The following is a 17042-nucleotide window of genomic DNA, read 5'->3' as shown; positions in this document are numbered from 1 at the left end:
CGGTCCAAATGATACATAAAAACGGCCAAACATGTGTGAGAGGCATGCGGACAGCCGGAATTGAGATGATGCCACGAAGGGCAAAGACCCCGTTTTGTTTCCGCAGACTCCGTGCCTGCGAAATGGCGCGGGTCTGTTTCGGGAAGGACGGACTTTCCACAGGCTTCTGCTTCATCTTTCGCCGACCTCTCTGAATTGCTTTGCCAAACACTGTTTATTGTCATTGGCTTGGCTCCGCGCTCCAGCCCATCTCTGCTGATAGATGTGTGTCATGCTCAGCCGACTTCACTGTGCGGCATGAACACTCCTCCCCAAGCTCATTACTGGAGTCTCGGAGGGGCCTTGCCATTTTCCAAAACGGTGTCACATCTGGTTTCTAACAACCATTTTTATTTCTCCAGAGGCCCAAGTTTTCATCCCCCTCCCTGAAAACGGAAAGCAGGCTGTATTTTGGGAACTCACAGTTCTTTTTTGTTTTTGTTTTTTTGTTTTTTATTATTATTTTTTTTTTCAGAGACAGAATCTCACTCCGTTGCCCAGGCTGGAGTGCAGTGGCACGATCATGGCTCACTGCAGACCTAAACTCCTGGGCTCAAGTGATCCTCCTACCTCGGCCTCCCAAAGTGCTGGGATTACAGGCGTGAGCCACCGCGCCTGGCCCTTTTTCAGAGTTCTTTATGCACAATCTCATTTGTTGCTGCCCCCATTTTTATAGAAGAATTCACTGAGGCTCAGACAGGAGCACTCGCTTGCCCAAGGAGTCAGAGTCCTCTGACTCTGCAAACCAAGCTCTTTAAAGCCACACTGCACCCCTGTCGTTAATGGTACATTTGGACAACTTTTTAAACTGTGCACTTTACACAGAGTTTCACAACCTCCGCACTGGTGACACTTGGGGGCTGGATCATTCTTTACGGGGGGAGGAGGGCCATCCCATGCATTGGAAGATGGTCAGCAGCATCCCTGGCCTCTGCCCGATAGATGCCTGTAGCACATTCCCCCACCCCCCAGGTCATAGCAGTGAAAAATGTCTCCACACACTGCCCAGTGTCCCCTGCAGGGCAAAATCACCCCTGGTTCAGTGTATTCTGCACACAGACGTGCTTCAGGTTGGCAGCCCTACCTGCTCCGTTGACCCATTTTTTTCAGCATGTAGCACTGTGCTGCAGACACTTAATAGAAATCCCTTCCTTTCTTTTTCTCCCCCAACCCCTACCCCCCAGACAGGGTCTGGCTCTGTTACCCAGGCTGGAGTGCAGTGGCAGGATCTTGGTCCACTGCAGCCTCCGCCTCCACTTCCTGGGCTCAAGCGATTCTCCCACCCCAGCCTCCCAAGTAGCTGGAACTACAGGCGTGCAGCACCACACCTGGCTAATTTTTTGGTTTTTTGGTAGAGACAGGGCTTCTCCATGTTGCCCAGGCTGGCCTCAAACTCCTGAGCTCAAGCAATCTGCCCATCTTGGCCTCCCAAAGTGCTGGGATTACAGGCGTGAGCCACCACACCAGGCCTAGAGTCCCTTTCGGTAAGACATGCGGTTGCCACCTCTCCTGCACTCCTGGGCGAGGGGTGTGACGCTTAACATTAGAGAGCGCTGCCCCACCTTGCACAGCTGTGTACCTCAATCAGGTGCACCTACCCAGCCCTCCTGTCGGCCGCTGCTCACCGTGTGCACACTCTGGGCCAGGTACTGGGCTGGGGCTACAGTGCCCAGCACGGCTCCTGCCTTACGGACCCCACACCCTAGTTGGGGAGATGAGGATAAACAAGAAAACAAATGCATCTATAGGATAATTTCAGAGAGTGCAGAGTGCCGTAGAGGAAATAAACAGCCCGGTGACTATAGAGGGATGGGTGACCAGGGACAACTTCTCATCTGACCTGAGGTGCCACGGTGAGGAGGAGGCAGGCGTCCCAGGCAGAAGGAAGAGCAGGTGCCAATGCTCGGGGGGGTAGAGAGCTTGGCTCCTAGGGAGCGTGAGACCTAGAGAAGTTGAAACAGAGTGAGCTCAGCAGTGCGTCCCTGAAGGGAGATGGCCTGATGGCTCTTGGACTCAGAAGGGCCCTCTGGCCATTTGGGGAAGTCTGGGCTCTGGGAAGGCTGTGGAGGCAGAAGTCCAGTTGGAAGCTGGCTGTGAGAAGGAAACAGGTGAAGAAGCAAGATGCATTTCTGTCTTTTTTGGGATTTTATATCCTGTGTATATGTGTATGTTGTGTATTCGTGTGTGTGTGTATATGTGCTTTTATTGTATTTTCCTGCATTGTGTATATGTACATATGTACCTGTATATTCATGCATTGTGTATATGTGAATGTTGTATATCTATGCATGTGCGTATATGTGTGCCATATATTAATGCATGTGTGTATTTTTATATGTCATGTATTCACTCGTGTGTATATGTGTGTTGTATGTTCACGTATGTATATGTAGTGTATTTGTGCTTGTGTATATGTATTCATGCATGTGTGTATATGTATGTGTTGTATATTTATGCAGGTGTGTAGATGTGTTTGTGTGCTGGTTCCAAAATATGAGGACAAATTGCCAAATCAAAGTGAATAAATATTTAATGAAATGGTGTTGCATGATTCAGCGAGTCAGCTCTGGAACATTTGGACTCTTAAAGAGCTGTTTGTCGATTACCTTTAATGTAGTGTGTGGGTGGAAATGGTGTGGGATGAACATGTACCGAAAGTTGCTGATGTCCTTAAAGAAGCCCTGTGGATATTTCCAGCCAGATGGCCCGTCGTGGGGGAGAGAAAGTCCTCCGAAAGCAGCGGGTGCTTTCTGTCCTGCTGGCTGCCTCTTGGGAGGTCCCTAGGACAGATCAGGTCCTGTTTCACCCTTCGCATGCCTGTCAGTTCATCCACGTGCATAGCAGTGGGTGGGGGTGCACTGTCGTTTCATTGCCAACAACCACAGGGGACAAAGTCCTTTGTGGTCCCACAGCTAGGAGGTGGCAGATCCAGGATTCAAACCCAGACAGTCTGACTGCAGAGACGCTTTGGGCACTCTGCCACATTACCACCTGTGTTACTGGGAAAAGGGAGAACTGATGCTGGGAGGAACAGCGTGTTCCTACGCCGGCCCGGCATGGCGGGGACATGTCTGCGGCAGGGAGAGGTGGCCGAGGTTCCCAGTGGTTTCTGGTTGCAGGAGCCCTCTGTCTACCCCATTGTCCTTGGCTTGCTTAGTATCCCCAGTGATGCCATGTGTGCCCCTGTGCCGGGTTTTTCACCAGCTAATCTCAGTCCCTGGTCGCCACGAGACACAGTTTTCACAGATCACAAATGCAATTATTACAAGGCAATTCAGTTAGATTTGGGGCTGGGAGAGAAAACAGAAGGGTCTCCTCCTCCCATCAGGCTCCGAATCGTTCCCCAGGAGCACTTAGACAAATGGGGAAGCAGCTGCGTGGAGCCTCCACCGCAGAGCTGCCTGCAGGGGAAGTGGCCGACCTGCTGGGCCACGAAGCAGGGTGCAGGAAGGATATGGGGAGCTAGCGATCCCCTCCAAGGGGGCAGGGGGACTCCATTAAGCCAGATGTTAACAGCAAGAAGTTGGCTATAACAGGGGACGGGCCCATTGGTGGATAATGAAAATATAACCCTTAGTAGGCACTTGCTATGTGCCAGTTCCAAGCAATGTACAGCCGTGTGTCACGTAACAATGGGGATACATGCTGAGAAACGTGTCGTTAGGTGATTCTGTCATTGTGCGAACATCATGGAGTGCATTACACACGCCTGGATGGCATAGCCTACTACACACCTAGGCTCTGTGGCGTGACCTATTACTCCTAGGCTACAAACCCCCCTACAGCATGTGACCATACTGAATCCTGTAGGCGGTGGTAACACAATGGGAAGTATTTGTGTATCTAAACATACGTGAACATGTTAATAGAGTACAGTAAAAATATGGTGGGCATGGTGGCTCATGCGTGTATTCCCAGCACTTTGGGAGGCCAAGGCAGGAGGATCACTTGAGCCCAGGAGTTCCAGACCAGCGTGGGCAACATAGTGACACCCCATCTCTACTAAAAATTAAAACATTAGGCTGGGCACGGTGGCTCACGCCTGTAATCCTAGCACTTTGGGAGGCTGAGGCGGGCAGATCACCTCAGGTCAGGAGTTCAAGGCCAGCCTGGCCAACATGGTGAAACCTGGTCTCTACTAAAAATTAAAAAATTAGCTGGGCGTGGTGTTGGACACCTGTAGTCCCAGCTACTCGAGAGGCTGAGGCAGGAGAATCGCTTGAACTCAGGAGGCAGAGGTTGCAGTGAGCCGAGATCATGCCACTGCACTCCAGCCTGGGAGACAGAGTGAGACTGCATCTCAAAAAAAAAAAAAAAGTGGTTTCAGGTAAGAGTGGATCCCCAGGGCCTCAAACCAGCATCTCTCTATCTCTCTATCTCTTGTATCTCTCTATCTCTTCTGTCTCTCTGTCTCTATCTTTCCCACCTCCGCATTTTTCCATATTGCTTTACACACACACACAGACTCTTCCCTCTTGGTGGCAAGATGGCTGCCAGCAGCTTCAGTTATGTATCCCACCAGTTCCAAGCCTGGAGGAAGAAGACCTTCTCTTTTCTAGTAGCTCCCTAAAAATCCCAGGGCTGACTCTCTGCAGTTGGCCCAGCTTGGGTCACATGCCTTTGCCTCAACTAACCAGTTTGCGCATGATCACCAGGGGAATGCGGTCCTGATGGGAGTCAAGGATTTGCACACATTCCTGGAATCAACAGTCAAGGTCAGCCCGTGCGACTTAAATAAGGAAGTGTTGGTGCACAAAGGATGACAGAGCCAGGCAGGTGAAGCTTCCACCTACTGCCGGGCACACAGGAGGCAGTAACTGCTCTGGCCTTTCAGCAGATGCCAGCCCTGCTGCCCAGGGGCAGTCGCCAGCCAGCTCATTGTCAATGGCCTTTCCTGGCCTGCCGTTAATTCCTCTTAATCTGCCTGCCAAATTGTCCCACCCCCACGCCAGCCCCCAGCTTGCCCCTCCTCTTGTGCTGTCCTTGCCTCAAAAGCTCAGCGAATCCAAGCTTCCCAGGCACCAGCCACCTGCCACAATTTGGGCTGGGCTTTTAATCTTGGTTTTAATTCCAGCTCATTCTCTTGGCTGTATCTCCCAGCCCAGGAACCCCAGGGCCCATGCTAATTTGCTTCTCCCACCTCCACTGGTGCCAGAATAACCATTTTTAAAAGTGCCTTGGGGAAATCTAATCAAATGAGAGCAAAATCTGATTTGGCACTAAAAGCCTCTGACTGAAGCCCTGTTTTCTAGGGCCTGGTGGAGACTGAATAATACACCTTTTTGGGTTTTTAAGGGTTGGGGGTTGGAGAAAGGAAAGAGACGTGAAAGGGGAGATGCTAGCAGAGGAAACAGCTTGGGACATGCTGACATCCGTGGCACTGAAAAGAATGGGCAGGAGGAGGACCCCCACCCACTCCCTATGAAGAAATTCGTATCCCAGCAGCCAAGCCAAGAAGCTAAACTCTAGCATTCATCAGAAAGACCTTGGCCCAAGTCTTCAAGAACCAGTAGGTTCACTGGCTGGAGATTTGGAAGATGTGGGAGTGTAGCGAGAAACCCAGTTCCCCAGTGGGGAGTTCAGTGAAGCCTTTTTCTCTGACTTTCAGTTCACTTTTCTGCAAACTGAGGGGGTGAAAATCTGTGCTTCTTAAATGACTTGTGATCTGGGCTCCTTTCAGAATGTGTCAAAAGCTGTGGACTTGTTTCCAGGAAAATGCACAAAAGGCAAAATCTGGCATGCAATGTTCCAGGAGCGGTACGAACCCTGCCACTCCTCATGACAGTCTCCAGGACCCTATGGGATCTGTCCCCTCTTCCCCGTGATGTCATTTCCTCCCTCCCTCACTGTCCCCCTTGGGTTCTGCGATGCCCCCACGTTTGTACTGGCCTCAGGGACTTTGTACCTGCCAATTCCCTCTGCCTGGAGCAGTTTTCCTCCTATCCCCTCTGACTCTTGCTCTTCAGCCCAGCGAGGCCTCTTATAGCACTGCGTGGGGCCACTCTGTCCTGTCATTCTCCTTTATTTTCTTCATCGCATTTGTCTCCATTCCCCACTAGGACATCAACCGCACGAGGGCAGAAGGGATCCTGGTGGTCTTGTTCACTCCTGTGATTCCAGTGCCTGGGAAGCTCCCTGCATACCGTAGGTGTTTAATCAACACCTGCCGAATGGATACAGGCATGCATACCTTCCCTAGGGCAGTGGGACCCCAAATTCAGCAATTTCGAGTGCCACCATCGTGAGGTTTACCATGCCCAGGTACACTGATTCTGTTAACATTTTACCCTAGATTGTTTCACTCTGGACTTCAGTTGTTTCAAAAGGAATCTTTTACATCACTGACAGTATTGTTTGCCACGAGTAGAAAGTGTCGGGGCTCTGTAGGGGTGTAACCAAAACGCAGGTAATAAGAGCGAGATCTGGTATAAAGAAAGTGATTTTTTATTCCAAAGCTAGCTTAGGGGAAGAAGTACAGTCTTCCTGCCTTAAGGGTACTGCTTTGCTTTTAGGAGCAGAAAGGAGGTGCTTTTAAAAGGGGGCCTGGCATGAATGGCACACAGGGGAGGAATTGAGTGCTGGGGGGGTCCGCATATCTCACTCGAGTACTTCATCTACCGGGAAGTCAGCTGGCAGCCACTGGTGCCTTTGTGGGTGGAACTAGGTTGTAAGGGTGGCCAGAAGCTCTCCACCTGGGAGGGAGTTTCGCAGCAGGCATACTTTGGGTTGTAGTGGACCATTGTCTCTCGAGGTAACCTCCCAGTGAGTGAAAGTTCCGCTCCAGAGCCTCTAAGCACGTGATTAGATGAACTTGCCCTGAAGAGAGTGTCTGGTGTAGAGGAGATAAAAGGTTATAATTGCATTTCTAAAGGGCGAAGTGGGGCACGGGGGAAATGGAGAAAAAAGAAGAGTAAAAAATAATAAAACTCTGCCGGGCAGGGTGGCTCACACCTGTAATCCCAGCACTTTGGGAGGCTGAGATGGGTGGATCACCTGAGGTCAGGAGTTAAAGACCACCTTGGCCAACATGGTGAAACCCTATCTCTACTAAAAATACAAAAATTAGCCAGGTGTGGTGGCCATGCCTGTAATCCCAGCTACTCAGGAGGCTGAGGCACAAGAATTACTTGAACCTGGGAGGCAGAGGTTGCAGTGAGCTGAGATTACACCACTGCCCTCCAGACTGGGTGACAAGAGCAAGACTCCATCTCAAAAAATAATAATAATAATAATAAAACTCATCTTTTTCTTAGAAAAAATGGGAATACCGATTTATGTGGGGGCTTATTAAATTTTACCCTCTTCCTTGTTGAGGTCCTGAGCCGATTAAGAAATCAGACCCAAGAGTCAGCAGATGAAAGTCAACACTGCACTCTGATGAATCTGGTGAAGGCTGGGTTTGAGGGCATGGCTTCCTTCTGAGAGCATTTGGGCTTCCTGACTAAACTCCAGAGTGTGACAGACTTCCCACTGATACAGGTCCACACCTCTCCTCCCCACGCAGACAGGACAAGCCTCCTGAAAACTAGCCCTCCCCGGGGGCAGCTCAGTCCCCAGAGGAAAAGCAAGGGAAGGGATTGGGCTATGCATGCCCACTTCGGCCCTTCAAATCCACTAGGCACATGCTAGGGGTCAGCAAACCACAGCCAATGGACCTAACCAGGCCCTCCATCTGTTTTAGTAAATAAAGTTTTATTGGAACATAGCCCCGCCCACTTGTTTATGTCTTGTCTGTGACTTCTTTTTTTTCTTTCTTTTTAACAATAGCAGGGTTTAGCAGTTGTCACAGAGACCCTTTGACCCTCTGGCCCACAAAGCCTAAAATATTGACTATCTGGCTTTTACAGGAAAGGTTTGGTGACCTCTGCTGTATATTGTCCCCCTCGGAGGAGGTACAGGAGAGCATGGAGAGAGGCCAGGAGTGTTACAGAAGTGGAGCCCCCCCGCATGGAGGGCAGCGTTAGAGGTGGGGGTCAAGGTCACTAGGTTTAGGAAATCTTGTTTCCTGAACTACACTTGGTCTCCAGGGGCCTTCCTGGCTCTCACAATATGGCTCTAAAGACCTGAGGGGTGAGATGCTGGAGGGTTGGACCATAGGCAGGTTTATTTAAATAAGATAGGGTTTCTCAGCGACGCATGGTGGCTCACATCTGTAGTCCCAGAACTTTGGGAGGCCGAGGCAGAGATCACTTGAGGTCAGGAGTTCGAGACCAGCCTGGCCAACATGATGAAACCTCATCTCTACTAAAAATACAAAAATTAGCTGGGCATCATGGTGCACGCTTGTAGTCCCAGCTACTCGGGAGGCTGAGGCAGGAGAATCCCTTGGACCCAGGAGGCAAAGGTTGCGGTGAGGCGACATCACGCCACTGCACTCCAGCCTGGAAAACAGCGAGACCCTCTCTCAAAAAGAAAAAAAAAAAGGTTTCTTGGATTAGGCGCTGCTGACATTTTGTCCTGGCTCAGTCTTTGTAGTGTGGGGGCTGTCACGTGCATCGGCGAATATTGAGCAGCATCCCTGGCCTCCACCCACCAGATATCAACAGCACACCAAGTTGTGATGAAACCAAAAATGTCTCCAGACATTGCCAAGTGTCTCCTGGGGACGGAAATTACCCCCTTTCTGGCCAAGAGCCACTGCTTTGAGGAGCTGGATGCATTGAGGCATCTCCAACATTCCAGGTCCCAGAGAAAGAGAAGCGCAGGCCTTTAGCTTGCCCGGGACTCTCATGCTGCCTCCACTCCATCAGTTACTCCCTGACACCTAGCCAGGGACGCCCAGTCGCTGTTTAATTAGGCACCCACCACCTAATTACATTTCACTCTGTGAAAACTGGATATGACTCAGACTCAGAGACTGCAGCCGGTTCCCCGCCTCCTCCTCTGCAGAACGCCAGGTTCTTCCCATTTATTTTTGCTCCATCCTCCCACACAAAGGGAGGTTCCATTCCCGGACCTTACCCCTGAGGCTGCTGGGGGATCCTCCCTTCCTATTTTCACCTCCCCTGTGTACCCAGATCCTTCCAGGAGGTGTTTCATCAGCTCCTCCCTCTGGAGCGGTCTCCTCCCGGCCCTGCATGATGGGCAAGTCATTTAATGAAGTGCTCCCCTTTGCCTTGTACTTTGGGGGTTTCAGAATCCAGCTGCTTGGGTTCCTAAGGGGTTTTCCCACTCCTGGAAAGTGTCAGCCATCTGCCAGGTCACCAGGAAAACCGCTGCAGAGGGAGCCAGCTCCATCACAGCTCTCCCAGGGCCAGGTGGCTCTGTGCTTTCTCCAAGGACACTGGTGGATAGGTTGTCCTCTCCTCTAGGGGCACCAGAGCCCCATCCCACCCACTCTCCTCCTTCCTCTGGGGGTTCACCTCCCTGGCCTTTCTCTCTTCATCCTGGGTTCTCGGCCAAGCACTCACGTGCACAAGGCCCAGCGCTGAGCTGTCTGTTAGCAAGATCTCCTTACATCCCTACAACCTCCTGGAACGCTCATATTCTGTGCTCTCAACAATACTCGTCAGAAATTTCAGAACCGCAGTGTCCTCATCTAGAAGGAGAGGACTAGAATAGGATTGCTGTCTCTAGACTCAAATTTTCCCATTTCTTAAATATGGCTTTATAGATTATAATTATTAAAAATTGTACATGCAAGCCAGGCACGGTGGCTCTCGCCTGTCATCTCAGCACCTTGGGAGGCTGAGGCAGGCAGATCGCTTGAGCTCAGGAGTTCAAGAACAGCCTGTGCAGCATGGCGAGACCCCTTCTCTACCAAAACTACAAAAGTAAACCAGGCATGGTGGCGTGCGCCTGTAGTCCCAGCTACTCGGGAGGATGAGGTGGGAGGATCACTTGAGCCTGGGAGGTTGAGGCTGCAGTGAGCCGTGATGGTGCCACTACACTCCAGCCTGGGTGGCAGAGTGAGACGTGTCTCAAAGAAAAAAAAATGTACATGCAAAATAAAAACAGAAGAGGATCATGAAGAGGTCTTGTCTGTCTCCTCATCACAGAGCTTTTAGGCACATCCCCTTCCCGATGAATTAGGGTGATTTTCTTTAAGCTTTGTTGTTGATGTAAAGCGTGCATGTGGAAAAGTGCACGGCTCCCAAATGTCCAGGCCAATGAGGTGTCACCAACTGAACCACCTGCTCCAGCAAGAAATAGAACAAGATCATCATCCGAGAAACTCCCCTTGCTGCTCCCAGCCACCCTCCCCCAGTCTCCAGGATACCCACTGTTTTTATTCTAACATCATAGATTAGTTTGGCCTGTTCTCAAATTTCACATAGATGACGTCATATGGCATGTATTCTTTTGTATCTGGTTTATCTCTCTTAACATTCTTAGGTTGTTGAGATGCATCCCTGTTCTTGAATGTAGCACTAGGTCTTCCGTTCAAGTTTCAATGTAGCCTTCCGTTCTGTAAATATGCAACAATTTCTTTACCCATCCTTTTGTTGATAAACACTTCATTTGTTTCTACCTATTCACTATTACAAATGTGCTGTCATGTCTTATACCTGAGTTTAGGCGAATGTATGAATACTTTTCTGTTGGGTAAATACCCAAGATTTAAATTGCTGGGTAGAAGTTACCGATGCATTTAAATTTAGCAGACACGGCCAAAGAGTTCCCCACCGTGGTTGGACCGGTTGGGGCAGCCACTCAGTGTGTGAGGGCTCAAGTTGTCCCACATCCCCACCCATACTAGGTGTTGCCCATTTCTTTAATGTTAGCCATTCTGGTTGCTGTGTAGCAGACAGAATCCAAGGGATCCACAAACTTCAATGGGAAAAAAAGTGACACTCTGGTTTTCACTAACCTACAGCTGAGACTTAGCATTTGCTTCCAATATGAGCATAAGCCATAAACCACAGTATGTTGGCAGAATCTGTAGCTTTGTCATCTGTAGAAATCACCAGTATTTAATATCCCATTGCAGTTTTTGCAGATACTGCAAAATATAATATTTTCACTCGTAACTATTCTGAAATGATCACTCTCTACAAGGTTTTAAAAGACACAGTAGGCCAGGTATGGTGGCTGACGCCTGTAATCCCAACACTTTGGTCAGGAGTTCAAGACCAGCCCGGCCAACATGGTGAAACCCTGTCTCTACTAAAAATACAAAAAATTAGCCAGGCATGGTGGCAGACGCCTGTAATCCCAGCTGAGGATTACTCGGGAGGCTGAGGCAGGAGAATTGCTTGAAACCTGGGAGGCAGAGGTTGCAATGAGCCAAGATCGTACCATTGCACTCCAGCCTGGGTAACAGAGCAAGACTCCATCTCAAAAATAAAAAATAAAAGACACACTGTATCGCAAATGTGTTTAGTATTTTGATAACCATATTTCCAAACAGTTGATTTTCTCTGTAATCCCATATCTTGTATTCAGTGCACGTAATAACATTGGAGAAGGGATCCATTGCTCTGTGTGCCAGAGGGCTCCATGGCAGAGCAGGTGTGCATGCTCAGGCCTCGGACACACATAGTTTAATAAACATCGTCAGGCACTTTCTCACGTGGCCTCCTGATCCGTCTCCCTCCGCAGCTTTCTTCGGGAAGTATCTTAATGAATACAACGGCTCCTACGTGCCGCCCGGCTGGAAGGAGTGGGTCGGACTCCTTAAAAACTCCCGCTTTTATAACTACACGCTGTGTCGGAACGGGGTGAAAGAGAAGCACGGCTCCGACTACTCCAAGGTAAGCTGCAACCTTTCCAGCCTGGGAGAGGCTGTGTGGCCCAGCAGTTAGAGGCCCAACTCAGGAGCCAGACTACTTGGGTTCAGATTGTGACTCAGGCACTTAAAAGTGTGACCTTGAGCATTTTACATACACCTCCTCCTCAGTTTTTCATCTCTCAGCCAGGGACAGTGGCTCACGCCTGTAATCCCAGCACTTTGGGAGGCTAAGGCAGGTGAATCACTTGAGTCCAGGAGTTCAAGACCAGCCTGGGCAACATGACGAGACCCTGTCTGTACGAAAAAAATACAAAAATTAGCCGGGTGTGGTGGCATATGCCTGTGGACCCAGCTACTAGAGAGGCTGAAATGGGAGGATTGCTTAAGCCCGGGAGTTTGAGGCTGCAGTGAGCCAGGATCTTCCCACTGCTCTTCAGCCTAGGTGACAGAGCAAGACTCTGTCTTTAAAAAAGAAAAGAAAAATGTATTCATTTCTCAAAGAATAGTGTCTGTTTCCAAGAGTTTGGTTTTTTAACATTTTGCCGAGACAGAATATTCTTACAGAAAGTACATACACAGAGTGTATCATTCAAGGGCTTGCCGCAAACTGAACGGACATGTGTAATGAGCACCCGGGTAGGCCAAGAAGAGAATGTCACCACCGCCCGCAGCAGTCCCCTCACGGAATTCCCCCCACTCGACACCCCTCCCACGAGGATAACGATGATTCAGACTCTTAGCGTTACAGATTCACTCTGCATCTGGCTTCTCCTGCTTAGTATTATGTTGAGTTCATTCTTGCTGCCTAGCATTCCATCATGCGCTTATACCACAATTTGTTTATTTCTTCTACTTTTATTGGGCATTTAGGTATTTCCAGTTTGAGGTTATTACAAATAGCGCTGCTGAGCACTGTCTAGAACCTAGCTCCTGGTGAGCGTAGAGGCTCGTTTCTGTCATACCCGTTCCTCACAGCAGCGTTGCTGAGCACAGGGCGTGTGCATGTTCGGAGTGAGTGGGTGCTGCCTGAGCACCTGCAGCAGTGGTTGATCCTCAGTCGTAGTTTTTTCTGTTTTTAACATAAGATGAATTGACATGAGGTAACATGCACAGATCTTAAGTGGACCGCTGGATGAATTTTCACATACGTGTGCATCTGTTTCACCGTGCATCTCTTCCACATATGCGTGCATCCATTTCACCGCGGCTCCGATCAAGACATAGAGCACTTCCAGAAGACTCCCTGAGACCCCTCTCCAGTCATGACCCCCCACCCTGGGGATGACGTCTACTCTGACTTCTGACAGCGTGGATTATTTTTGCCTATTCTAGAACTTCACCTAAATGGAATCGTATAGTCTGTTCTCTGCCTCTGCCTTTTTTCACCCAGTGCAATGTCTGTGAGATCTGTATTATTTATTCATTCAACAACTCATGGACATTTTGGTTGTCTCCAGTTTGGGTCTATTATAAACTAAGCTGTCGTGAACATCTTTGTCCATGGCTTTTAGTGGACATATGCACCCATTTCTTTTGGTTATACACCCGAAGAAGGATTGCTGGGACATAGGATGTGTTAAGATGTTGCGCCCGGCCAGGCGCAGTGGCTCACACCTGTAATCCCAGTACTTTGGGAGGCCGAGGCGGGTGGATCACTTTAGGTCAGGAGTTCGAGGCCAGCCTGGCCAACATGGTGAAACCCCGTCTCCACTAAGAATACAAAAATTAGCCCTGCGTGGTGGCGGGCGCCTGTAATCCCAGTTACTCGGGAGGCTGAGGCAGGAGAATGGTGTGAACCCGGGAGGCAGAGGTTGCAGTGAGCCGAGATCACGTCACTGCACTCCAGCCTGGGAGACAGAGCGAGACTCCATCTCAAAAAAGAAAAAAAAAAAAAAGATGTTGCACCAGTTTACACTCCAGCCAGAAATGGGAGTTGCCCTGCATCCCTTATCAGCACTTGGTGTTGTCTTTTTTGTCAGGGCTGCTTTGTTGGGCATGTAGCGGTGTTTCATTATGGTTTTACCACAAAGGTTTTTGAGGATCACGTGAGTTAGTACATGTAGAACATTAGAAGCGCCCCTTGCACGTAGTAAATACTCAGTATGTAGTAGCTTAGATCAGGGCAACAAATATTTTCTGTAAAGGGCCAGATACTAAATATTTTAGGCTTTACAAGGCTTACAGTCCTGTTACCACTGCAGAAGTCTGCCGTTATAGTGTGAAAGCAGCCATAGATAATACACAAACAAGCATGGCCATGCTCTAAGGAAGCTTTGTTTACAAAAACAGGCAGTCGACCTGCTTGGCTGTAGTTTGCTGACCCCTGGCTTAGATGATGAGGAGGAGAAGGAGGAGAGGCTGACAGTGATGTTTCATCCAGATGTCCCATTTTAAAAGAAATATGGAAATGAACACATCTTCCTGCCCCATCTGAATCCTCAGAGTCAGCTCTGACATCCCCCCACAGCTGGTACATTCTTTCCCCAGACCAGCTGCCAAATCCATCCCTCTTTCTCTTTTCCCATCCCCACTGCCACCAGTCCTGGGCCCTGCCTACTGTGACTTCCCAGGTTAAAGTCACTAGAGAACAGGCAGTCACTGAAAGAGGGTAGCAAGCCAGGAGTGTGTGGACAATAGGGAGTGGTGGAGACGGTGGAGAAGGTGTCTGTCCAAAAGGGGCAGATCAGGCCCAGGTAGAACTGTGGGCCCAGATGGCCACTTTTCCTGATTTTTCAACAGAAGCCACAAATTTGTATTTTTTACCTATGAAATCTCCTGATTGGTAAATATTGGCAACTAATTCAGACTTTTCTAAAATCTTGCATCAATTGAGCATGCCTGACCCATGGGCCTGCAGCCCTTCAGCCCACCATGTCGTTCTTCTGCCAGCACCCTCCGGGGACTGTACAGTGAGTTTCACATTTGGAGTCAGTGGGATCAAGTTGAGAGCCCCAACCTTGACACATATTACGTGACCTTGGACATGCTACGTACTCCTAAGAGCCTCAACTCCCAAATCTGAAAAACAAGCATACCCTTGCATACTTAATCATGTGTACTTCCATTTACTGAGTACCTACTGTGTACCCCTGAACACCTACTGTGTAGTGCTCAGGGGTACACAGTAGTACTTCTGATAACATGTAGTACTTCTGATATTCACAACAATCATATGAGGGGAGTGGACTAGTCACATTTGGTTCCATTATTCATTCACCACCCCCAACAAGTATTCATTGAGAGCCTGCTGTGTACCAGGTACCATGCCAAGTGCTGGCTATTCCAAGGTGAATGAAAACAGATGACCCAATCATGGTCCTCCTGGAGCTCACAGTCTGACACATGAAGATATGATATAAACTGTTAAGTGATGTGCACACATCATTAATGCACACACACACAGTCACATCACACCCATCTATTTTGTCATCCCCAGTATGAGCCATTTCAACCTCCAAGCTTGCTAGTTATTACAGTCATCTCAGTTTTGTTTTGTTTTGTTTTTTGAGACAGAGTTTTGTGCTTGTTGCCCAGACTGGAGTGCAATGGTATGATCTCGGCTTACCGCAATCTCTATCTCCTGGGTTCATGTGATTCTCCTGCCTCAGCCTCCTGAGTAGCTGGGATTACAGGCATGCACCACCACGCCCAGCTAATTTTGTATTTTTAGTAGAGATGGGGTTTCTCCATGTTGGTCAGGCTGGTCTCGAACTCCCAATCTCAGGTGATCCACCCACCTCAGCCTCCCAAAGTGCTGGGATTATAGGTGTGAGCCATGGCACCCAGCCACTATAGGGTAATTTTTTTTAATCAGACTAGGCTCTTGAAGTTGTTTGTGAACAGAAATTTAACTCCCAGTGGCTTAATCAAAGAGGAAATATATTCACCTATTTAACTGAAAACCAGCTGTAGGGGTATCAGGCATGGGTGGATCCAGGAGTTCAAATGAACCCCCAAGGAGTTGATTTCTCTCTACTGTCAGCTCTGTTTTTTTCTGCTCGACTGTATTCACAGAAGCTCTCTCTCCTCCTGGTAGCAGTGCGGCCTTCCTTATATCCTCCCAGCTTCCTGGCCAGCTGCAAGCATGGGAGTCTCTTTCCCAGGAGTCCCAGAGAGTCTCAGTGCATCTCATTGGCTCTGGATCAGTCCCATGTCTGTCCCTGAGCCAATCAGTGTGGCCGGGAGGATGCCTGGTTCCCTGGACTATAAGTCACATGCTCCACTCCTGAGCCAGACATGGGGGTAGCAGGAGCTCTACGCTGGAACGTTGGCTGAGAATAGAGCCCCAAATAAGAATGGAGTTTCCACCAGGAGAAGGCTGACTAGGTGCTCAATGGCCAAAAAACACTCTGTCCCACTTCTGTTCTGGAAACCCCGGCACACATGGAGATCCCTCTGCCTCCGACAGGTCATCCTAGGCTCCCCGTAAGTCTGATGGGTCCAGGCCCAAGTGGCAGAAGCCGCCCCCGGCCTGCCCTCAAGTCTCATTCTGCACATAGTAGGCCTCCAGCCTCCCAAGGGAATTAATTCCAAAGTTCTGATGAGGCAGTCCAGCATGGACTCCTTGGAATATAAATTCCAGTCCCAGGGCTAAGCACGCTGTTTCCCTCCTCCCAGCCTCAGTGCAGGCGGATTCTCTATCCTGAAAAATACATTCCCTCCTTTTTAAAATTCTTCACCACATCCACGCCTCATCTCAGAGCAGCCCGATAATCAAGTTATCCCGGGGTGCTCAGGATTCTTTTGGGGCTAAGCATGGGGACATAGAACGTCCGTCCTTTTGCCCTGTTTCCTGCCCACACACATCTCCCCCTGTGAATGAGAACAGCCCTGTGAGGGAGGCGTGAGAGGATTCCTGGCCCCCCAGTTACCAGGGGCCTGGGAACAGAGATGCTCTAACAGGGACGTGGGCAGAGGGCGGGGCGGTGAAGTCAGAACTGGCTCAGGTCCAGGGTTCAAATCCTGAGGGTAGCGGTGGGCAGCAGGAGCCCAAGCGTCAAGGGAACAGGAGTGAGCCCGGGGTTTCCAGCCAAGGCAGAGCTCAGGAGCCCTGTGCCCTGGGCCCTAGATCAGGCAGTAAGATGCCTCTGGCAAGGCAGAATGTCACTGCTGGCCTCGGGCTGGCCTTGTTGGGAGGCCCAGGCAGGGAGGAAGCGGCAACCCTTCGTAAGCCCCCCTCAGAAGGCCTCTGAGGACTCTGTCCCAAGTCACTAATCCACAGATGGGCACATGCCACCAAAGGGGTCCAGATGTCAAGGGCAGAAAGAGAGGCAGTGGTGATGAGAAAAGAGTGATACAGGACAAGCGCTAATGGCAGAAGAGGGTTGGAGAG

At 49.7% G+C, this 17042-nt stretch overlaps 1 protein-coding gene across 11 annotated transcripts in view; it reads left to right on the top strand.

The window, feature by feature from the left end:
* SULF2 (sulfatase 2) overlaps window positions 1-17042 on the top strand; it is a 129897-nt gene that overhangs the window by 72717 nt on the left and 40138 nt on the right. For all 11 annotated transcript variants that reach the window (XM_003826019.6, XM_063601212.1, XM_063601211.1 and 8 more), the window contains exon 4: window positions 11581-11732. In XM_003826019.6, coding sequence (XP_003826067.1) covers window positions 11581-11732 — 152 coding nt within the window. The remainder of the gene's footprint in view (window positions 1-11580; window positions 11733-17042) is intronic.

Source organism: Pan paniscus, chromosome 21, assembly GCF_029289425.2.
Source record: "Pan paniscus chromosome 21, NHGRI_mPanPan1-v2.0_pri, whole genome shotgun sequence".
Classification (NCBI taxonomy): domain Eukaryota; kingdom Metazoa; phylum Chordata; class Mammalia; order Primates; family Hominidae; genus Pan; species Pan paniscus.
Note: the sequence above shows the minus strand (reverse complement) of the source record. Positions and strands in the feature narration are given on the sequence as shown.